The sequence below is a fragment of the Camelina sativa genome, chromosome 10 (assembly GCF_000633955.1).
Source record: "Camelina sativa cultivar DH55 chromosome 10, Cs, whole genome shotgun sequence".
Classification (NCBI taxonomy): Eukaryota; Viridiplantae; Streptophyta; class Magnoliopsida; order Brassicales; family Brassicaceae; genus Camelina; species Camelina sativa.
This window is the reverse complement of record NC_025694.1, coordinates 14,271,289-14,296,461: the sequence shown is the minus strand read 5'-3', so window position 1 is coordinate 14,296,461 and position 25,173 is coordinate 14,271,289. Positions and strand designations below refer to the sequence as shown.

General features: G+C 39.0%; 2 protein-coding genes and 1 pseudogene across 2 annotated transcripts; 1 reads left to right on the top strand and 2 right to left on the bottom strand.

Annotated features, from left to right (window-relative positions):
• Positions 106-2,422, top strand: LOC104718886 (protein FRA10AC1-like). The gene is made up of 11 exons (XM_019230596.1): positions 106-211; positions 302-369; positions 694-775; positions 977-1,060; positions 1,189-1,228; positions 1,313-1,358; positions 1,449-1,507; positions 1,590-1,657; positions 1,869-1,952; positions 2,049-2,098; positions 2,208-2,422. The coding sequence occupies exons 1-11, from the start codon at positions 156-158 to the stop codon at positions 2,327-2,329; spliced, it is 759 nt and encodes a 252-aa protein (XP_019086141.1). The 5' UTR covers positions 106-155; the 3' UTR covers positions 2,330-2,422.
• Positions 2,491-5,328, bottom strand: LOC104718887 (annotated as a pseudogene).
• LOC104720372 lies at positions 17,016-17,666 on the bottom strand. Its single transcript, XM_010438287.1, has 2 exons — positions 17,270-17,666; positions 17,016-17,206 (listed from the first exon to the last, which is right to left on the bottom strand). Exons 1-2 carry the CDS (start codon positions 17,664-17,666, stop codon positions 17,016-17,018), a joined length of 588 nt encoding a protein of 195 aa, XP_010436589.1.

Sequence of the window (25,173 nt, the reverse complement as noted above, 5' to 3'; positions counted from 1 at the left end):
GCAGTAATCTGGACATTTTATCATTTCAAAGGCCCATATTGTTTGTCTATACGGCCCAGCCCATTAAGAAACAATTGGTGTAATCGGAGGAAAAATAGACGGAGATAAGCTCAAATAAGGTCTACGACAGTTCCAGCGGACATCGGCGGCGAGACATGGCTTCTAAGGCTACGATCAGATCTGACATATACGACAGAGAAGAACGCAAGCAGTTAATCTTCTTTTCTTTCGATTTTGATTTTGATTTTGATTCCTTCTCTGTGTTCTTCTTAATTTGAGTGTCTCAATCGTGTCTCTGTAGGCAATACCAAGCGCATATTCGTGGTTTGAATGCTTACGAGCGGCATAAGAAGTTTTTAAAAGACTACGGTACTACACTTCTTTCAATGTGTCTCTTTCGATTTTTGTTGTAGTTAGATAGTTATTTAAACGGACAAAAGTTTAGGGAATTTAGGGTGAATAAATGGCTTTCTATTTACCCAAATCCATATGTCCTAAATCAAAAACTGGTTGATGAACAGTCTTCTCCTCTGAGCTAGGAAGGAGGCTACAGTCAGCCTTACATGTTTTTGTTTTTTTTGGTCTTCATTAGAAAGATTATTCCTTTTGCCCTGGAGTGAGCTACTGTTTCATGAGGTTCATCTTTTTTTTTTTTTTTTNTTTTTTTTTTTTTTTTTTTTTGTCACTTTACAGTTCGATTTTATGGGACGGATAAGCCAGCTGAAGTCAAGTTACCCGTTAAAACGGATCAGGACACACTGAGAGAAGGATACAGGTATATTTTGTATTGGAATGCTTGCTTTAATGAATACTGCGACTTTCTTTTTGTGAATCTTATTTGGTATACGCCATATGTTAGCTTATATATGTTACTTTTTCTTTGTTTATGAATTGTAAAAGACAGTTTCTTGTGTTTTTTTCTTGTGTATCTCTTGAACTCTCTGTAATTTTGGGTTTTTGTTTTTTTGTTTTAAAGGTTTATACGTTCTGAGGAAGATGATTTGAACCCTTCTTGGGAGCAAAGATTGGTGAAAAAATACTATGATAAGCTTTTTAAAGAGTATCCTTTCATACATTGTGCTGCTTTGAGTTCATCATCACCAGATAGATAATCTTTAGTTTATGTTCTAGTATTGTTTAATGGATTGTGGATGAGTACGACATGTCTATCTCCTTGACTGATTGAAGATACTGTATAGCTGACATGTCAAGATACAAGACTGGTAAGGTAAAATCTGATGCATAGTTACTGTATCTCACGTGGATTCCTGTATTACTTTTGTTCAGTTGACTTATTTTTGAATGTTTGTAGATGGGTTTAAGATGGAGAACGGAAAAGGAAGTAATGACTGGGAAAGGTTAATATTGCTTCAAACTTTTTCTCTGTGATTTATTTTAAGGTAGCTGCGATGAGAATTTTGAGTGTGAATGAAACTGCTTTCTGTCAGGGCAGTTTATGTGTGGGAGCAAACATTGTGATGAAAAGGAAGGGTTAGCAAGCTATGAGGCATGTATCGTTAGATATTTTCTCACTTACTTGTTCTGATGTTTATGTCGGATTATTTCACTGAGCTCTGTTGATTTTGCAGGTGAATTTTTCTTATCATGAAGCTGGAGAAGACAAACAAGCCCTTGTAAAACTCGTAGCTTGTGAGAGGTAGGCATTCATTGTATAGCTTGCTCATCTCTATTTTCTATGCTTTCTGAATTGAATTGGTAGTGGTTTTGAATATTGAATACCGACGACCATAGTACTTGTATTCTTGGTTTTTTTCAATGTTTTTGTTGTGTAACACTTAATTGGTCTCAATAAAGCTTGACAACCTGGTTTCCTAAGTTTTCACAATATCAAACATTTTTGGCACCAGATGTGCGGATAAGCTCTATTACAAAAAAAGAAAGGAGGGCGAAAAATCAGAGAGTAAAGAAAAGAAAAAGCAGAAACGAAAACGGTATGGAGAAAGAGGTTCTTGTTAATTTACGAATAAGAGCCATGCGTTATTCTTTTTCGATTACATTAAGTTGGATACATTAACTTTGAAATATAGGAATCAATCATGCAGTGAAGATGACACAGATGAAGAGGAAAGGAGAAAAGGTGTGTAATATGCAAAGTTCAATATATTTTGGGTCTATTCTTTGTAGAAAAAGATATGGAATATTGTAATTTTGGGTAGGTGTGAAATATAATGTGTTTCATATTGTAGGGAAAACGGGAAAGCGCAAGGCGGAAGGTGGTGATAGAGAAGGCAAGGATGATGAAAACTTTGACGAATACATGGAGGGAATGTTCCCAGCAAAGGGTGATAACAAGAGTTTCAAAAGGTGAACCTTCTGCATCATAGCCTACACTGTGTTTGAACCCTGAAATGTAAAGACTTACAGAACCCCTTATTTTACCTAATAAAACGTAATTTTAATATCGAGAAGATCTTTAGACACAGATCATAATAACATAGAATACTTTTATTATATTGACTTTGGGGTTGATGACTAAGTATACACAACGATTGGACTTCTCACATTGTGTGATCCATCTGACCAAATCAGAGACGCCGACACAATACTAGAAATACCAGCAAGACTCTTGCCAGAGACTGTAACTGTGAAAGACTTCTTCTCCCCAGGTGACTTGAAAGAGATCGTGTCTGGTTCGACTTTTATACTGAGTTTGGGATCCCCAGACAATTTTGCCTTGTAAGTGGATCCCTTTTTCCCAACGTTGGTGACTGTTCTTGAAAATGTGATATCTGAAGATGATGAAGCTGAAACTTTGGCTGACATTGAAGGGTAGTTGAGATTTCTCATAGTAAGCTTTGATTTTTCAGAACAAGTAAAGTTTCCACCGGCAAGAGTACTAATGCCGACAGATGAGTAGTCCAAAGAGCAAAGCATGTTCAAGTAATCCTCTTTGGCTATTTCGTAAACAAGCCCTGGATCAACTGCCACTGTAGGGTTAACAAATCCTGATCCATACGCAAACTCAGCTTCTGCATTTTTCGAAGCGTTCATTGCCCAAGCTGCATAAAAAAAAAACAGGATCGATCCAAATCTCATTAACTCTTTTTTTTCTTATTTAGAGATTAGATCGATTAGATGTTCATAATTACCCGTAGTCATGATAGCGGATTTTACGGCAGAAGCCGACCAATCAGGGCGTATTGTCTTGACATAAGCAGCTACACCTGCAACATGAGGGCAAGCCATAGATGTTCCGGTCATGAAATAGTAATCCACGCTTTGTCCAGGAAGTGCCGTTTGAGCTAATGGTGAATATGCTGCTAGTATATTCACTCCTGGTGCTGTTATATCAGGCTGCATATATATGTCAAGTCATCGATCAAATCCAAATTCCCTCAAATATTATAATCACTTAGTTAGGTTAATTTGTTTTGAGTGTTTGTTACCTTCAAAATGTCACTAAAGAGCCTGTTTGGACCGCGAGAAGAGAAGGTAGGAACGATTGGAGCATCATTATCTTTAACTGTCACAGTCTTCAATATAGTTCCTTGCGGGTTTCTGTCTCATCTCGAAAAAATTTCATTAACATCTTAAGAGAATCTAATCAAAGATTTGTTTACATGTAGCATATATATACTTACGGTGAGGAGAGAACGTAAGATCTTAATGCATCATAATTGGTATCATCTAAGGTTGCAACCGGAATAGGACCAAGACCGGGAGTATCAACATCAGTTACATGAAGGATTGTTCCAACCGCACCCCCTATTTTCTGTTCCGTAACATTATTTGGAACATCACACACCACAATCTTTCCCTTCACATTGTTCAGGCAGCCGCTATCACAACCCCTACCATAAAACACAAATGTAATATCCATAAACATATAATTTCTTGAGTTGCGAGTTAGGTCACTGTGGATTCTTTGAGGCACAAGTTACCTTGCTAGCTCCTCTGTACAGTTGTTTGAAGCAGTTTTCCCGTACACCAAAGGATACTTCTTTCCTTTTAAGTCGAAGTCATTGATCGATCTCCCCTGTATGTACATAATTTAATCACATCACCATGATAGATGACGACACACACTATATATCAAGTGAAATAAGGGAAAGACTTCTTACAGGTATTATCTTTTCATCTCCATTAACCACATTAGTAACAAATTTTCTATCCGTCGAGCAAGCAGCCACGGATATGAGCCATGGTGCAACGTTATCCGCTTTTCCAAGTTTAGAGCCGGCGTTTCCAACCGCTACCGTGGTAACAATCCCTTTGTCCATCGCGTGAAATGATCCAATAGCAATAGGGTCGATATCAACTTGAGTAACACCGCCTCCAATAGAAATGGTTATAACATCGACCCCGTCCGCTATAGCATCATCAAATGCAGCCAACAGTCGATCACCACTACAACCCGCTGGCTCGCACACTTTGTAAACAGAGATTCTACCTAATGGCACACCGCCTCTTGCAGTTCCTTTTGCCACACCGTTCACACTCACTCCTTTTACTTTGTTTCCAGCAGCTGTCGAAGCCGTGTGTGACCCATGAGCGTCAGTGTCTCTTGCAGAGTCCTCCACATAGTGTCGTGCTCCAATCACCTTCCTGTTGTATTTGAATTAGGGTAATTAATAACTATCTTTTGATCCTTTCTTGTCACGCAAGAAATTTTGAGAAGGTAAAAAATGACAATGTTACTTACCTGTTGCATGTGAAATTAGCTCCTCCTGCGCATGTTCCTTTCCATTTTTTTGGTATTGGGCCAATGCCTTCGTCTGAGAAACTCTTAGATTCAGGCCAGATTCCACCGTCTATTACACCCACAATTACATTGCTCTCAACCTCAGGGACATGGTTGCTCCTATCACCAAGTCCCATGAACTCATAAGATCTTGTCGTCATTATCTTATAAACCTTGCTTGGGAATACCGAAATCACACCTTCCATGCCTTCAAATCACATATCACATCAACATCATCATGTTAACGATCAAAAAGAGTTTCATAATCTTTTTTATATAATTATAAGAACTCACCAATAAGTTTATCTCTTTCAGATTCAGTGATTTTGGCTGCAAAACCATTGAAACTTCTTCCATAGCTTCTGACCAAAGAATCTTTTACGGAGCTGCATAATAATAATAAAAAAACAATAATGTCAATAACAAGCAACAAGATTTGGGTGATAGAGATTTGAGTCAACTCAAGCCGGCTCATCAACAACACATTGAAATATTAATCTGTCCTCATTGTTAAAAATTATGTATAAAAACTATTTAACCTTGATTCAATAACTTCTTGAAGGATATTATGATGGTGAGACATAGGAGAATAAGAAGATTTTGCAGGAAGAGCTCCCATGTATGCAATATACACCTGCGTCAAAATGTCACAATCACAACCAATGAATATTAAGAGGCCAATACAAATTTAGAACAAATATACTTGTATAGTTTTTAGGGTTACAAGACGAAACATATATGACTTGCCTTTCTTTCATCTTCAATAGCTGTAGGAATTTGACAAAGGCTCATGAGAAGAACTGAGGAAAGACATAGGATTACGCCAATGGAAGCCATTATCGATCAAGACCTTTTACCTGTTGACAAGAGATTTCAATTCCGTGAAGTTGCTTGCTGGTACATATTTATAATGAGGGGCATTACATATAGAGAGAAATGATCGTGACAATGCCATGAATATGGGAATTAAATGTATACTTACAAGGTAAGTTATATCCAAATTTTAGATTAAATATATATATGAAATTGGTTACTAAACTTAATTTTATAAAATACCAATATCTATTTTAGGATTTTCAATTATTTCTTTTATAACTATTTAATATTTTTTATTGTAATATGAACAGATTTTTTTTTTTACTCAATATGAACAGATTTGATTGATTGTTGTTTTCATATTATGTTTTCTTTAATGGTATTTAATATTTAAATTACTAAACATACTTATATGGTTTTCTAAACATATTTAAATTACTAAACATACAGATCACTATCGTTTTAAAAAATGATTTTCTTCGCTTGATAATTTATAAACCTGATCACATAACGGTTCTTAATTTTTTTGAAAATATGGGATAATATCATTATGATATCTCTATATTATATTAATTGGGAGAACACACTCTAAAAAGGAGAAAACTGATTGAGGAGTATAATTTAGAGAGTTATAAAATCTATAGAAATTACAGTAATTATGTCATTACATGTAATTAGTAGTTTCTATAATAGATATTTCTATATATTTTTCCTTTTCCAAAGATATTTTGATATTATATATTCTGATATTAAGTTTTTGTAGTATATAGTTCAAATCAAAAGAATATTTTATAGATTTTATGATTGTTCACATGAAATTTTAATTCCAAATAAGATATATTTACTTCTTGATTGGTAAAGCGTTTAACTAGCCTTAATGCGTATTCCATATCCAGTCAAGTATTGTGATTAAGGTGAGCATTAAGTGTTTAAAAAATAGAGATTTCTTACCCCGAAAAGACAAATATATAATTTCAAAAATATTTTTTTTGCTTTCATATAAATCGTTTAATGTCTCGTCTAGCAAAAAAAAATCAATTGTTTGCAAACAATCATCGGTCCTTGTGTTGTGTCATTCTAGTCCATCTGTCCTTGTTACCTCGGTAAAAAATGACCTTAAATACGAGCAGAACCGTGCCAACATTTACCATAAGCGAACAAAAATATAAAAACCAAATTTTATTTTTAAGTCAATAATACTAAAATCCATTGTATTCGATATCAAATAAGAAACATATAAATAACTAACTAGCAAACATAATATTAATAATAAAAACATAAATTTTTTACATGACAATGATTTTTTTCCATATCGAATTGTCAACTAATTATATTCTTGTTTAATAAATGGAATAGCCAAATGCCTCAATAGATCTTACAAATATACTTCAACAAGATAGTGTTATACTAAGAACAATTAAATAATGTTAAACAATTGCAATTTGAAACAATTAAACGATTAAAAACGAGAAGAAGAATATGTAACTGTAAGGTTACTATGATAAACAATAACTAGATTAAGATCCATGCTAGAGAACGAATTGACATTCCTTTTATTTATATTTTAATTTGTATATAAAATATAATTTATGTGATTGTTTTTAAAAGTTGTTGTGAATAAAATATTATGCAATAAAATAATATGCTAAATATGAGGATTTGAAATATTTTTAAGTTTTCTTATGATTGTTCCGCGGATTAGCCTAATTTTTTTTAATTTAATCAAATCAATTATAATAAACATTATTTCTGTTATTTTGATATATAGTTGCTAGTATAATCGAAAACCACTCTTAATCCGCAGAAAAGTGATTAAGTTTTGAGATTTTGTTGTCTATATATGGTTAATTAAATATTCTGTGTAGATTTTATTTTATTTTTTGGAATATCTTTTTTTAAGAGATATAAAATCGAGATTTAACTAATGATTACAACTCATATAACCTATAAATAATTAAATAATTAATCTTATAACTTATATTATATAGTCTACCAATAAAATGTTATGTACTTCCGTTTTATTATATAGAGGATAAATTGTTTTTTTTTTTTTCACTTATCAAATTGATGGAAATCAACTGTTTCTAAAAGATCTAAAAAGCAAGAAAAGTAAACGGGATAATTAGTATGATAAAACTACAACGAATAATAACAAAAGGGTTACGTTAATTATTTTCCCAAGATGATGCCGTAGGCGGAAGTTTAGTTTTCATACCTTGTGACATGAATCTGGACATAAGTTATTCTACATTTCTATAGATTCTAAAGAATCCAGGGAATGACAAGCTTTAGTTGATCCGAAAACTAACCGCTCTCCAAAAATTCGAGTAAATGCTGAAAGTTTGAGTAAAGAGAATGAGTGCATCAAAAACCATCACTTGGAAAGGGAATCTGTGATGAAGCCCAAGATTGTCTGGCTACTCTGCAACTAAACAATATGTGACAAACTGTTTCCTCTGCTATACGACAAATGCACAACTAATTTTATGGGTTGTGTTCATACCACCATAATTCTGTTGGAGTAAGCTTGAAATGGAAACTAGTCCTAATCCTATGGTGTTTGTGATAACATAGAGTTAAGAGTCAAGTGTCTAGGAGGTATCTAGTTATGTGAGGATTCCTATTAGGATTAGGATTAGCAAAGTCTTATATAAGGATGTGTTGAGTTGTGACACAACTTATGAGGTTTTGAGAGATTGAGTGTTTAAGAAAGAGACCAAAGTTTTGAGTTATTTTCTTTGGTATTAATAAAGAGAGATATTCTTTGTTACTTGTGTTCTTAAAACAATCTCTTGATTCTATATTTGGTATCAGAGCAAGAGTTCTTGATCATGTCAGAAATCACCTTAACAGCCTTCCACGAAGAAAATTCATTCATATAGTAGCCTCTCTAGAACAAGTTCTAAATTTGAATACCATAAGCTTTGAAGATATCGTTGGACGCTTAAAGGCTTACGAAGAGCGTATACAAGAGGAAGAAGATACTCAAGATGATCATAGTAAATTGATGTACGCTAACACAGAGCCACAAGCAAATCAAGCAAATCAGCAATACCGAGATTACAATGGTTAAACTGGAAGTTACAGAGGAAGGGGTCGTGGAGGTAGATCTTTCTACAGAGGAAGAGGACGAGATCGCTACGGAGGCAGAAATCTCTCACAGATTACTTGCTTCCGTTGTGATCAAACCGGCCACTTCGCAGCACAATGTCCAGATCGACTGTTGAAGCTGCAGGAAGTAGAAGAAAACAATAATAAGCATACAGAAGATGCAGACGAGCTCTTGATGCATGAAGTGGTTTACTTAAATGAGAAGTTAGTTGTACCAAGTAAGTTCGAGACATGTACAACTAGAAACAACATATGGTATCTCGACAATGGTGCGAGTAAACATATGACAGGGGACAAGAGGTATTTCAGCAAGCTTGATGTTTCTGTAACCGGTAAAGCACACTTTGGAGACGATTCACAAGTTGATATCAAAGGAAAGGGAACCATCGCTTTTATCGATCAGAATGGAAAATCAAGAATAATGACTGATGTTTACTACATTCCCGAGCAATATTATAAGTCTTGGTCAGGCCACTGAAGCAGGTCTTCACATACGGCTAAGAGGTAATTATCTAACTATGAAGGATGAAGAAGGGAACCTACTTGTGAGAACAGAGAAATCAAGAAACCGGTTGTATAAGGTTCAGATGGGATTGCAGGACAACACTTGTTTGAATTTTTCAGAAATAAACGAGCCAAGTAGGTGGCATGCAAGGCTGGGACATATCAACTATGCCACCTTAACATCAATGTTGGGAAAAGGATTGGTTCTAGGAGCTCCAAAACTTGCTCTTGAAAAAGAAATTTGCAGATCGTGTTTGCTTGGAAAACAAACAAGACGTGTGTTTCCTCAAACAACCAGTTTTAGAGCTAAAAGGAGATTAGAGCTCTTACATGGAGATCTATGTGGTCCAATTACACCAAAGTACACCTGCTGGAAATAAATATGTTTTTGTGATCATTGACGATTACTCTCGGTACATGTGGACTATGTTGCTTAAGGAAAAAGGAGAAGCGTTTCATAAGTTTAAAGCTATGATTGAGAAGGAAGTTGCTAAGAAGATACAAACTTTCAGAACAGATAGAGGAGGGGAGTTTGTATCTAATGAGTTTAATGCCTTCTGCAACATTGCTGGTATAAAGAGACACTTGATTGCACCATACACTCCACAACAGAATGGAGTAGTGGAGAGGCGCAACAGAACCTTAATGGAAATGACTAGAAGTATCATGACGCATATGAATGTGCCTAACTATCTTTGGGGAGAGGCTTTGAGACATTCGACCTACTTACTAAACAGAGTAGTGACAAGAGCTCTGAAGGATGTGACACCATATGAGTTCTTTCGGGAAAAGAGACCTACTGTCGAGCACATTAGGATTTTTGGGTGTATCGGGTATGCTAAGATAGAAAAACCAAACTTGAGAAAGGTAGATGACAGAACAAGGGAACTCGTTCACTTAGGAACAAAAGCGGGTTCCAAGGCTTACAGAATGTTGGATCCTGTGTCAAAAAGAATCATAGTAAGCCGTGATGTGGTGTTTGATGAATTTAAAGGATGGAGTTGGTAAAAAAATATAGAAACAGAGAACGGTGATGGAAGTTTTAAAATTAGCCTTGATGTGTTTGGGAATCATGGTCTTCAAGAATTTGGTGATAATACTAGTGGAGTACATAATATAGATGATGATACTTTCAGCGAGGTTGAGGGAGATGAACATTCAGAGAGTATTGTCGAAGCTGCAGATACAAAACACAAGTCATACGAAACTGCAGAAGACTCTGGAACTTCCTCTGCAGAGCAACTATCTCCGGAGCTACGAAGATCAACTCGAGTGAGTGTTAAACCGAAGTACCTTGAGGATTACATCCTACTTGCAGAAGAAGAAGGTGAATTCCTGTTGCTTAGTATTAACAATGAGTCTAGAAATTTTGATGAAGCTCGAATATCTAAGGAGTGGACACGAGCATGTGAAGAGGAAATAGGCTCGATCGAGAAGCTCAGGACATGGGATCTTGTTGACTTACCTATTGGGGCAAAACCAATTGGCCTAAAGTGGGTGTTTAAGTTGAAAAGAAACTCAGATGGTAGTATCAACAAATACAAAGCTCAGCTAGTTGCTAAAGGTTATATTCAGAAGTATGGAGTTGATTTTGAAGAAGTCTTTGCACCGGTTGCTAGGATAGAAACCATACGGCTACTCATTGATCTTGCTGCGTCTCATGGCTGGGAGATTCACCATCTCGATGTCAAAACTGCCTTTCTACATGGTGAGTGTAACGCCCCCAAACCGTACTATGACCACCAAGGCCATAGCACAGCCCCAGAACGCTACTTTGGAAACGTTCGCCAATGGTCCAGCCGGGTGCAAGAACAAATCAGGCCCTTCGGCCGGTCCTTTGGTGAGGTTCCCGACCACACGACACGTCCTTAAGGCTTTGCAACCTTACAGACACGCCGTGCGTTGAGCCGACTCAGACAAAGTCTATATCAGTACGACTCGTTCGATTAGAGAAAATCCGATTCATTGATACTTAAAAGGGTTTACTACAAACGGTACACAAAAGGTTCACAAGGCCTAACGCCAAAGTTTGGGTCGCAATACAACATACTTGAATTTTACAGTAGACACAAAATAAAAACTATTCCGGAGTCCTATCATTCACCACGCCCTCTAGTTCTCTCTAGGGTTACCTGGAACACAAATATTTATCGTAAGTAATCTAAGATTACTTAGTGAGCTCAGGGTTCCTGCAAAGAATTAAACCCCAATCCCAAACCCCATCAACAACAACAACAACATGCAAGCATAAACAACAACATGTGAACATATACNAGCTCAGGGTTCCTGCAAAGAATTAAACCCCAATCCCAAACCCCATCAAAAAAAACAACAACATGCAAGCATAAATAACAACATGCGAACATATACAACAACATGCGAACATATACAACAACATGCGAACGAATCCAATCGACATGCAAGCAAAAATAACTAGCATGCAAGCGAGTTAAACATTTGATAAGCAAGCGCACAATACACAACAGTCAGAGATAACATGCGGAAGCTAACAAGCCAAGCAAGATTGTTCGACAAGCAATCGCAACTACAAACAACAACAAACAACAACATGCAACAATTTAACTTGAACTAAAACAAACGTTTTAACAAGTTTTATTCTATTGGGCCCGGCATGCATCCTTTTCCCTTAACCCCTCATGAATCTCCGAATCACAACCACTAAGGCATGCGATCGGATAACACTCAAAGCCACACCGTCGTGTAGACAGCCTCGGCCAGGGTAGCGAGCCCAGTAACCTCCGAGCTCTTTGTAACCAACCCTACACACACACGAACATGGGTTGCATGTCGCGGCTGTATGTGGTACGAAATGGGAAGGATTTATATGGACTAAAACGCCTTAAGACTTCACCGAACTTGATACTTGAGTTTATATGGTTTTTAAGCTCATAATATTACAAGTATCTTAACTACTTATCACTCTTGTCACTAGAACATTTCGATCTAGTAACCGGTGTAACCTCACCGCGCATGCATTTAACAAGAAAAATACCAAAGAAATTTCAAGTAAATGCAACTAAATGCTTCATGCAAACCGCGCACTAGATGAATGTCTTTAATTCCCCATCTAAGCCGGCAAAGTATGTGCCTGAACTCACAGTAAACCGTCGATGATCAGTCTCCTTCGACGCTGCTTCTCTCGCGGCACACTCGGATCTTCTTCTTTGGTTAGAATCGATTTCCTTGTCGATTTAACATTGGCCGATTGTCGATAGTCTTAGCTTGCTCCTTCTCTTCTTCTTTCGGCGGCAACTCCCTTCTTCTCTCTCGCTCACTTTCTCTCTCAAATTTTCTCTCCTTACCCCCTTGATCACTTGTACGAAAATGAGAGAGATGAGAGCTTATTTATAGAGGACTTAGGCGGTGGAGGTAGCCAATGCATGTGGAGCGCTCTCTCTTCCTTAGTCGCTATTAGAGCATGCTTAAACACATGGAGAGAAATCGAGCTAACACCTTGATTCAACTAAACCTTCTTGATTTCTTTAATCCTCCCACTAAACTCCACTAATGCACCTTGAATTAGTTAATTCTTCCCCTAACTCCCCTTAGATTAAATTAATCCTCCATTTTGAATAAATTAATCTTCCACTTTGAATAAAATATTCAACTCCGTTAGTGGGCTCCTTCCCACCTTTAATTCGCGTCCGCGTACGCCCTTGTTCGTTCGGCGTTCGGCTGGTACGTTCTGACGCGCACGTACGTCCGGTACAGTACATGGTACATGGTACATGGTACCATTGGCCATCTCTTGATTCGTCCAGAATTTCTCGGACATTACTTTTGTAATTCTTTTACCCTCCTTCTTTGCCTTCCATTTGTGTCTCTTGCACGTCCTTGGACCAGGGGTTTTTATTTTAAATTTTACCCCTTAGTGAGGGTCATTACATTCTCCCCCCCTAATAGAATTCGTCCCGAACTCCATAAGGTTCTGATGGTCCTGCATCATCTTCTTCGACGAATAACTGAGGATACTTGGCTCGAATTCTGTCCTCATCTTCCCAAGTAGTGACCTCACGGTTCTGCTTTCCCCAAAATACTTGGATTTGAGGGATGCTTCTGTTTATCAACTTCCAGGTTCTCCTTTGCCCTATTCCAAATGGTCCTTCGGGGTATGTGAGATTTGGCTCCAATTCTTCGATAGGCTCAGCCACAATCATGCTAGGATCTGGTACATGCTTCCGTAGTTGTGAAACGTGGAAGACTTTATGCAATCGCATTACCTCGGGCATAGATAGCCGGTAGGCTACTTCTCCAACTCTTTTCTCGACCCGGTAGGGTCCAATAAACCTTACCGCAAGCTTTCCCACTTTACCAAAATGATCCTTCCCTTTTTGCGGTGCAACTTTCAAATACACCATGTCTCCAACTTCAAATTCCACTTCTCTCCTTTTACGGTCTGCGTACTTCTTCTGGCGATCCTGCGCTTTCCTCATGCTCTCGTGAATGAATTTGATCTTCTCTGTCGTCTCATCGATCAACTTGTGATTGAAACTTGTCCTCTCTCCAACTTCGGTCCAACACAAAGGCGTTTGACACGGCCTTCCGTACATCGCTTCAAATGGCGACATGCCGGTACTCGAGTGATAACTGTTGTTATACGCGAATTCAACCAACGGCAAATTCTTCTCCCAATCCGATGACCATTCTAAAGCACATAGTCGGATCATGTCCTCTATGGTTCGGATAGTCCTTTCCGTCTGTCCATCAATCTCTGGGTGGAATGAGGTGCTCATATGAACATCCGTTCCCAACGCTCTATGACAATCTTGCCAAAATATTGATGCAAACTTTGGATCACGATTAGAAACAATATTTGCTGGCACTCCATGAAGCTTCAAAATTTCGTCTATATACTTCTCGGCTAAGACGGGTGCTTGGTCCGTACTCCTTACTGGAACCAAATGGGCTACCTTGGTCAAACGATCAACCACTACCCATACTGCATCATTGATTCGCCCTTTTCTTATCGGTAGACCGATAATGAAATCCATCGAGATCGAGTCCCATTTCCAAGTTGGTATAGGCAAGTTGCGAAGCAAACCTGCTGGCACTTGATGCTCTACCTTGATTCTTTGACATGAGTCGCATTGGCTTACCCATTTTGCTACTGCTCTCTTCAGTCCAGGCCAATGATAGTACCTTCGCACGTCCTTGTACATTTTCGTGCTTCCCGGGTGTATACTTAACGCTGAGCTATGGGCGGCTCCTAGTATCTCCTCTCGTAGTCCGTTCCGGTCAGGTACAGTTATTCTCCCGTTGAGAAGTAAGGTGTCATCATCCGCTAAATGATAACCACTAGCATTTGGTCCTTCTGAACTCTTTAATTCCTCGATGATCTTCTTTAGGTTCTCGTCCTTGGGTTGCTCTTCCCGAATGCGGTGTAGTAGGCTCGCTTGAGTTACAACTTGTAATCCCAACGGCTCACTAGACTCCCCTTCTAAGGCTAGAAGCCTTACTTTCTTCAATTCGTCAACTAGAAACTCCACGTCTTTCTCGGCATCAACCTGTGCTCTTCTTCGGCTTAGCGCATCTGCTACTACATTTGCCTTGCCTGGGTGGTACTGGATCTTCAAATCGTAATCAGCTACAAACTCCATCCATCTTCTTTGACGCAAATTAAGATCTGGTTGCGTGAACAAGTACTTAAGACTTTGATGATCCGTAAACACTTGAACTGTTTCTCCATACAAATATGATCTCCATGTTCTTAACGCAAACACCACGGCTGCCATTTCTAGGTCATGTGTGGGGTAGTTCTCCTCATGCTTCCTTAACTTTCTAGAGGCATAAGCAATCACTTTATCTCCTTGCATCAAAACACATCCAACTCCAACTCTCGACGCATCTGTGAACACAGAATATGGTTGGTTCGGTTCGGGTAAGGCTAATACTGGTGCTGATGTCAGCGCTCCCTTTAGCTTCCTGAAAGCTTCCTCCACATCTTTGCTCCATATAAACGGTGCTCCTTTACCGGTTAGTCGTGTCAATGGTTTTGTGATGGATGAAAACCCCTTTACGAACTTTCGGTAATAGTCTGCAAGGCCTAAGAAACTTCTAACTTCTGACACTGAGGTTGGTTTTGGCCAATCTTGGATCTCGGCGATCTACTCTGGGTCGGCGGACACGCCCTGCTTCGAAACTCTGTGCCCTAAGAATCCAATCTCCCTCTGCCAAAAATTACATTTGCTGAACTTGGCGAACAACCTCATTTCCCTTAGCCTCTCTAACACCTTCCTCAAATGCTCCATGTGCTCTTCCGCACTTCGTGAATATATAAGGATGTCATCGATGAATATTATCACGAATCGATCCAAGTAATCGTGGAACACTTCGTTCATTAACCGCATAAATGCTGTCGGCGCATTGGTAAGACCAAACAGCACTACCACGAACTCATACTGCCCATATCTTGTTTGAAACGCCGTCTTCATTACATCTTGTTCTGCTATCGGGATTTGATGATAGCCGGAGGCTAAATCAATCTTTGAAAACCAACTTGCTCCTCTTAGCTGGTCTAACAATTCGTCAATCCGCGGCAGTGGATACTTATCCTTGATGGTTATGTTATTGATTCCTCGGTAATCAATACACAAGCGCATGCTTCCGTCCTTCTTCTTTACAAATAGTATTGGGGCTCCCCATGGCGATGAACTTGATCGAATAAAACCCTTCCCCAACAAGTCCTCCAATTGAGTCTTGAGTTCAGCCAACTCGGCTGGTGCCATACGATACGGTGCCTTAGCAATTGGGGTAGCTCCGGGCTCCATATTTATGGCAAAAGGATGGCTTATGGATGGAGGCAATCCTTCCAACGGTTTAAACACATCTTGAAAGTCCTTGACTATGGCAATGTCCTCAACTTCCATGCCTTCCCTGTCTTCTCCTCCCATGGCAGTAAGAGTGACTAGATAGACCTCATCTTCTTCAATCGATCTTCCAATCCTTCCTGCCGATGCAAAGTATGCCATTTTACTCGGGCTTATCCCTTTGAAAACTAGAGGTGTCCTTCCTCCATTTTCGAATATAATTCTGCTTCTACTGCAGTCTTTATGGGCTTGGTGTTCCGATAACCAATCCATTCCCAAAATAGCATCGAACCTATCCAACGGCATCACTAGAGGATTTACCGGAAGGTTCATATCCTGCAAGACTATCGACACTTCCTTGAACCATCTTTTTGTCTTCAGAGGCGGTTGATTACCAGCAGTGTAGACATTGATGTTCACTTCTTCCTCCTCACACAAGTCTCCAAACTTGTCAGCCACTTCGGGAGTCACAAAACTATTGGACGCTCCCGAATCGAACAGTACATGCATGGGGTTACCACCAACAAGTAATGTTCCTAAACGCAAAGCAAATATAACAAAATGCAATGTTAAAACTAATCACACAAATACACAAGCAATCACAAACAATCACAAGAGAGTTAGAACCCAATCAAACCTGTTATAGGGCCCTTCGCGGCCTGTGGTTGTTTAGGTGGCTCTACTCCTAAAGCAAAAACTTTTGCTGGGGTTGCTTGCTTCTTCGCTGGGGGTTCTTTCACTTGGTTCGCTGTCTGGGCACGGTTTACAGTTTGGGTGTTCGGTTTGGCCGGCTTCGATGGACATGAGTTCGCATAATGTCCTAACTCGCCACAGTAGAAGCATGTGACGGTTGACAGATTGTTGCTCTTTGATTCCTCAACGATTAGACAAGCTCGAGCAAAATGCCCAACTTGACCACACACATAGCATCCCCGTGGATCCATGTTACTCACATTACGTCCTCCTTGGTTAACATTCATTTTAACTTTACCGCGGCCTGCGCCCCAATTTCGTCCTGCTACTTGATTCACCCTCCGAGTGTTCACAATCTTAGTCTACTGGACTGGTTCCTTCTTTTTCTCCTGGGCCGTAATCTCCTTTTCCGTCTCAATGGCTTCCTCAACACTTACTGCTCTTTCTTCTACTTCTGCGACACTTCGGTATGTCACAGCGTGCAACCTTCCCTTTATGTCTGGCCTGAGTCCATTAAAGAATCTCCGGGCCATAGCTAACTCATCGTCGTTTCCTTCGTACAAATATCTCCGAAATCTTGTAAAAACTCTTCCATAAGCTCAAACAGTCATATCACCTTGTTCCAGTCGCAGGAACTGATTCTCTAGTCGATCACGCGACTCTGGTGGAAAGTATTTTTGCTCAAACTCCCTCTTGAATATATCCCATGATATAGTCTGATATCGATAGCGAGGAACCACGCTATCCCACCATGCACGAGCATCCTCTTCGAGGAAGTTAACTGCTACCGGTCTTCTAAACTCCTCCGGACACCTTATCATTTCAAAGTGGGTCTCCAATTCTTTTATCCATGCGTCTGCTAACACTGTGTTCGGATTTCCTTTGAACTTGCGGAACCCTAGGTTCCTCATCATCATTACCAGTTTTAGAAAATGATCGGATGGATCTTCTACTGACCGGTTGGCTTGGTTCTGCTGCTGCTGGATCATGTGACTCAAAAGGTCTTGAATCATTTTAAGCGTCTATTGGGTCTCTGGTACATTCGGCTCGCTCGGGCCTTCCCCACGAACTTGGTCTCCTCTTGACATGTTCTCATTTGGATGAGTAGCGAACGGTCCAAACGGTGCAAATCCTGGCGGATACATACCCTCCGATGCACTGAACCGAGTTGAACTTGATGGTGTGTACCTTGGCGTCGCGACAGGTACATCCCATTCAGGCATATAAATATTCGATTCGAATATGCCTGGAAACGATTCCTCCCCTTGGGCATCCCCAAAATGCGAACCCCATTCCTCCGGACCAAACTGCTGACTTGAACCCCTCCATGTGTCCGGCGAACGATGCGTCGACCTAGTCCTTTCAGATCCTTGACGAGACATCTGCATCCACGATCAACAAAGGGTTTTCTTAATCCCATCTAACCCTAAGTGATGAACGAACCGGATTATCCTAAGTGTCTACTGCGACCATTTGACTCGATAAAACGTTTGAAAACATGAGTAATATACAGCATCATAACCATGCTCTGATACCACCATTGTAATGCCCCCAAACCGTACTATGACCACCAAGGCCATAGCACAGCCCCGGAATGCTACTTTGGAAACGTTCGCCAATGGTCCAGCCAGGTGCGAGAACAAATCAGGCCCTTCGGCCGGTCCTTTGGTGAGGTTCCCGACCACATGACACGTCCTTAAGGCTTTGCAACCTTACAGACACGCCGTGCGTTGAGCCGACTCAGACAAAGTCTATATCAGTACGACTCGTTCGATTAGAGAAAATCCGATTCATTGATACTTAAAAGGGTTTACTACAAACGGTACACAAAAGGTTCACAAGGCCTAACGCCAAAGTTTGGGTCGCAATACAACATACTTGAATTTTACAGTAGACACAAAATAAAAACTATTTCGGAGTCCTATCATTCACCACGCCCTCTAGTTCCCTCTAGGGTTACCTGCAACATAAATATTTATCGTAAGTAATCTAAGATTACTTAGTGAGCTCAGGGTTCCTGCAAAGAATTAAACCCCAATCCCAAACCCCATCAACAACAACAACAACATGCAAGCATAAACAACAACATGTGAACATATACAACAACATGCGAACATATACAACAACATGCGAACATATACAACAACATGCGAACGAATCCAATCGACATGCAAGCAAAAATAACTAGCATGCAAGCGAGTTAAACATTTGATAAGCAAGCGCACAATACACAACAGTCAGAGATAACATGCGGAAGCTAATAAGCCAAGCAAGATTGTTTGACAAGCAATCGCAACTACAAACAACAACAAACAACAACATGCAACAATTTAACTTGAACTAAAACAAACGTTTTAACAAGTTTTATTCTATTGGGCCCGACATGCATCCTTTTCCCTTAACCCCTCATGAATCTCCGAATCACAACCACTAAGGCATGCGATCAAATAACACTCAAAGCCACACTGTCGTGTAGACAGCCTCGGCCAGGGTAGCGAGCCCAGTAACCTCCGAGCTCTTTGTAACCAACCCTACACACACACAAACATGGGTTGCATGTCGCGGCTGTATGTGGTACGAAATGGGAAGGATAGCAATACCAAATCTTACAACGCTTAGCCGGAATTTCTCACGGACTAAAACGCCTTAAGACTTCACCGAACTTGATACTTGAGTTTATATGGTTTTTAAGCTCATAATTTTACAAGTATCTTAACTAGTTATCACCCTTGTCACTAGAACATTTTGATCTAGTAACCGGTGTAACCTCACCGCGCATGCATTTAAACAAGAAAAATACCAAAGAAATTTCAAGTAAATGCAACTAAATGTTTCATGCAAACCGCGCACTAGATGGATGTCTTTAATTCCCCATCTAAGCCGGCAAAGTATGTGCCTGAACTCACAGTAAACCATCGATGATCAGTCTCCTTCGATGCTGCTTCTCTCGCGGCACACTCGGATCTTCTTCTTCGGTTAGAATCGATTTCCTTGTCGATTGAACCTTGGCCGATTGTCGATAGTCTTAGCTTTCTCCTTCTCTTCTTCTTTCGGCGGCAACTCCCTTCTTCTCTCTCGCTCACTTTCTCTCTCAAATTTTCTCTCCTTACCCCCTTGATCACTTGTGCGAAAATGAGAGAGATGAGAGCTTATTTATAGAGGACTTAGGCGGTGGAGGCAGCCAATGCATGTGGAGCGCTCTCTCTTCCTTAGTCGCTATTAGAGCATGCTTAAACACATGGAGAGAAATCGAGCTAACACCTTGATTCCACTAAACCTTCTTGATTTCTTTAATCCTCCCATTAAACTCCACTAATCCACCTTGAATTATTTAATTCTTCCACTAACTCCCCTTAGATTAAATTAATCCTCCACTTTGAATAAATTAATCTTCCACTTTGAATAAAATATTTAACTCCATTAGTGGGCTCCTTCCCACCTTTAATTCGCGTCCGCGTACGTACTTGGTCGTTCGGCGTTCGGCTGGTACGTTCTGACGCGCACGTACGTCCGGTACGGTACATGGTACATGGTACCATTGGCCATCTCTTGATTCTTCCAGAATTTCTCGGACATTACTTTTGTAATTCTTCTACCCTCCTTCCTTGCCTTCCATTTGTGTCTCTTGCACGTCCTTGGACCAGGGGTTTTTATTTTAAATTTTACCCATTGGTGAGGGTCATTACAGTGAGATCAAAGAGATAGTGTACGTATCTCAACCAGAGGGATTTGAACAAAAGGGACATGAAGTGAAAGTGTATAAGCTCAACAAGGCTTTGTATGGCTTGAGACAGGCCCCTAGAGCTTGGAATAACAAATTGAATCACATTCTTCAGGAGTTGCAGTTTGTTAAATGTTCAAAGGAGCCCTCTGTTTATCAAAAGATCATCGGTTGTGATCTTCTCATTATTGGAGTTTATGTTGATGATTTGTTCGTTACAGGAACAAGCTTGGTTGTTATTAACAAATTTAAGGAGGAGATGTCTTCTAAATTTGAAATGAGTGATTTGGGAAGACTGACTTATTACCTTGGTATGCAAGTGGATCAACATCAAGGTGGTATCACATTGAGCCAAGCTTGTTACGCTCAGAGGATATTAGAAGAAACAGGAATGTCTTAAGTGTAATTCAGTTCTTATACCAATGGAACCAGAACTGAAACTATCGAAAGCAGAGAATGAGAAGGAGATCAATGCAAACACTTACAGGAAGAATGTTGGTTGTCTACGCTATTTGTTACATACCAGACCGGACTTGTCGTATTGTGTTGGAATTTTTAGTCGTTATATGCAGAGTCCTAGGGAGTCGCATGGAGCAGCTATGAAGCAATGCTTAAGATATCTTAGAGGTACCATTACTCTTGGATTGTCTTATGTAAGGATGAAGGTGCCTAGGTTAATATGATACAGTGATAGTAGCCATAACGTTGATGAAGATGATGGTAGGAGCACTTCAGGACACATTTTCTATCTTGGAGAAGGTCCTATCACTTGGTGTTCACAGAAACAGGATGTAGTGTCTTTATCATCCTGTGAAGCAGGGTTTATGGCTGCGACTGAAGCGGCAAAGCAAGCTGTGTGGTTGCAAGAATTGATGGTAGAGATTACCGGAGCTGCAGAAGTGAAGGTCATGATCCGGATCGATAATCAGTCGGCAATCTCACTCACCAAAAATCCTGTTTTCCATGGGAGAAGCAAACATATACATAGGCGTTATCATTTTATTAGAGAAAGGGTTGAGAGTGGCTAATTGAGGTAGAGCATGTCCCGGGAACCGAGCAAAGAGCAGACATACTCACCAAGGCTTTAGACAAGAACAAGTTCAGAGTTATGAGGGATCTCTTGGGAGTTCAAGATTTGGTGAAACAGAACTTCAAGCTTAAGGAGGAGATTGTTGGAGTAAGCTTGAAGAAAGCTTGAAATGGAAACTAGTCTTAATCCTATTGTGTTTGTGATAACATAGAGTTAAGGGTCAAGTGTCTAGGAGCTATCTAGATATGTGAAGATTCCTATTAGGATTAGGATTAGCAAAATCTTATATAAGGATGTGTTGAGTTGTGACACAACTTATGAGGTTTTGAGAGATTGAGTGTTTAAGAAAGAGACCAAAGTTTTGAGTTATTTTCTTTGGTATTAATAAAGATAGATATTCTTTGTTACTTGTGTTCTTAAAACAATCTCTTGATTCTATAAATTCATCTCTTTTGTCAGATCACTACTCAATGCTTTCCACATTAAGTGTTTAACCTTAGGCACTTGTGTAACCTCATAAAAACTGCGCCATAATTCATTTTTCCGAGGAGTTTGAGACCGTTGAGGAGATTGATGAGAAATTGGCAAGTAAGCCACACCAAAAAAAAATTGAAAAGACTGACAATAAATACGACAATATAAGTTTCATATTATGGAACCAAAAAAACATTGTTCGAAAATATTTAAAAACAAGGAAAAGTAAACGAGTTAATTAGTATGATAAAACTGCTAACTTATAATAAACTAGAATTTGTATCCGCGCACACACGGAATTTTGATTTAAATATTTCTTATCAATAAAAATTGTTGAGCTCAAATATAATCATTCCAACTTTTGAGTATAAATCTATATAAATACTAAACTTACTTTACTCAGTGATATACAACATATACATTTTTGAAGATAATATTTCTTTGTTATACCTATTTGCGATTTTACGTGGGATTTTAGTTGAAATTTATATTAATAAGAATCAATGAATATAAATATAATTTGAAGATTAAAAGATAAATTTATATAAATGTCGTACTTATTTTACTAATTGTCCTCTGGGAAGGTTGTCAAAGGGTGGGAATCAGGGTTCGAGGAACGTTTGGCGCACCAATAACCTACTGGTGGATTGAGATATCCACAGTGATGGGTGAGGATCGATGCCCTGCAGGGCCAACTTGGGGTCCGTTTGGGCGGCTATCGGGGGACTAGCCTCCCGCTAACCGCCCAAACGGACCCCAAGCTGGCCCTGTAGGGCATCGATCCTAACCCCTCACTGTGGAATGGAACTATTCATCCAAATCCACCAGTAGGTTATTGGTGCACTAGACGTTCCTCGAACCATGGTCTCTACCCTTTAACAACCTTCCCACACGACAAGCTTTCACCAATTGAGCTGGATTTGGATGAATAGTTCTATTCCACAGTGAGGGGTCAGGATCGATGCCCTGCAGGGACAGCTTGGGGTCCGTTTGGGCGGCTAGCGGGGGGCTAGTGGGGTCCGCGAGACGGGTTGTCACACTAATCTATATATAACATATATTGTCAAGTTTCGCAATAATTTTGTCGACAATCTTCTGACCTTTTATCTTTAAAAGACTTTATTAATATTCATATCCCATGAAAACATAATTTTAAAAGTTCTAACGTCAATGTTGTTCGTTGTCCTAATTATAGAGACCGTTTAAGCATATTGATATTCTACATTAAATGCGAATATACAAATTTTTTTGAACAGTTTTATTGTTATGTCGCTACAATGAGGTTGTCCAAATGCATATCTATTCAATAATCCAAGTTACATATTTTTCTAAAATCTCATATGTTATTTGTAGATGTTAATTTTGTGATGCAACCCCAGCTTCGTCTTCTCAAGAAAGAAATTTAGTGTATTTTAAATATGTTGTTTTTACCAATGTTTTAGGTTAAAACCATTTGATAATATATATATATATATATGTTATATTTATATATATATATATTTTATACCATGTTATAAAATTGTAGCTCCAGTTGATAATATACCTTATGAGATATGTTACACAAATCACATGCCGCTTTTTATAATGGTTATAACATTTTTCTATATTTCCTGACCATTGATTTTGTTTTTTTAGATAGATTATTTTTTCAAAATTCGTTTTCCCAAAAAAAAAGTGTGCCTCTTACAATGTCTTTATTTTAAATCAACACTTTTAAGTTAAGTTAAGTTCAGTAATTATTTTTTTCTTTCTTTTATTTTCCACATATGATATATATTAATCAATGGAAATCATTACAGAGAGTTTGAATCAGCCAATTTGGCACAAAGACAATATTAGAGTAATATTGATTATCAGTACAACCAAATTTAGCTAAAACATGTGCCACTCTATTGCTTTCTCTCCTATTGAATTCAAAGGAAATTTTATGGAATTTAGAGGACCAAAATTTTATGTCATTGAGAAGGTTTGATAAAGAAACATTCAAGAATTGACCGTTAACCAGTTTGATCAAGACTTCACAATCTCCCTCAAAAATCACTGTTTGATATCCTCTTATCCAGGCTTGCTGCATAGCAATAAGAAGACTTTTTGTTTCAGCTTCTAAAGGTGATCCAGCATTACTTAATCTTGTTGCAACCCATGCTTTGGCTTCCCCTTGATAGTTTCTAAATATCCAGCCGCTTGTTGCTTGACGGGTATGCGAATCATAACTAGCATCAAAATTACATTTGAGATACGGTTGCAACGGAGGTGACCAACAATTGATGTTTGATTCAGTAGATGTTTGTCCACTCCTTGAAGGTTTTAAATGTGTAATCCCCTCCTTTGTATCAGACCTCGATTGTAACACTGTCTTAGATGGGCTCTCCCGGTAATCATTAAAGACTTGATTGTTCCTTGCTTTCCAGATTCGCCATAGAAGAATGAACGGCAGAACTGAGTTGAATATAGTAGCACTCTGTGAATAGTGGGAAACAAGTTGACTAATGATGTCCTCTATAGATTCTGGTAAATCGTTGATGTTTAAAGCATTGGTATTTGAGAATCTCCAGGCCATTGTAGCAAAAGGGCATGAGAACAATGCATGATGGATAGTTTCCTCAGTTTGGTGACATCTTGAACACATTTGATCAATATTCATACCCCTTGTCCGCAACCTTGTTTTTGTTGGAATAGCTTGTGAAATAACTCGCCAGAGAAAATGTTTTATTTTAGGAAGAAGTTTGAGTTTCCAAATTTTATTTTTTAATTCTACAGAGCCATGTGGGATATTAGGTACAACTCCTGGATCAAAGGGATAGTGTGTGGTAAACCAGTAGCCGGTTTTGACCGTATATTCTCCCGAACGGGTATAATTCCAAATAAGTTTGTCAGGTTGTTCATCTTGAGAAAGGTAAATGTTTTTGATTAGCTCCTCCTCTTGCTGATCGACTAATAATGATAACTGGTGTGTGTCCCACGATCTAAAACCTCTATCATTCGAGATTACATTATGCAGTAGCATCTCTGTTTGTGGTACTGTGGTTACAACTGCTCTCAGGGGATGAGTGTCGAGAAAGTTATCTACTCCTAGACGTATTGTTTTCCCATCACCTACAATGTAACGTGAACCTTTTTTTATCAGTTCTAGTCCAATCAGAATAGAAGACCAACCGTATGACTGTTTTTTTTCTTTCTTTTGCATCTAGAATGGACTCATCCCTGTAGTATCTATGTTTCATGATTCACGCAAAAAGTGAGTTAGGGTATTGTATTAAACGCCATGCTTGCTTGGCCAAGAGAGCATCATTAA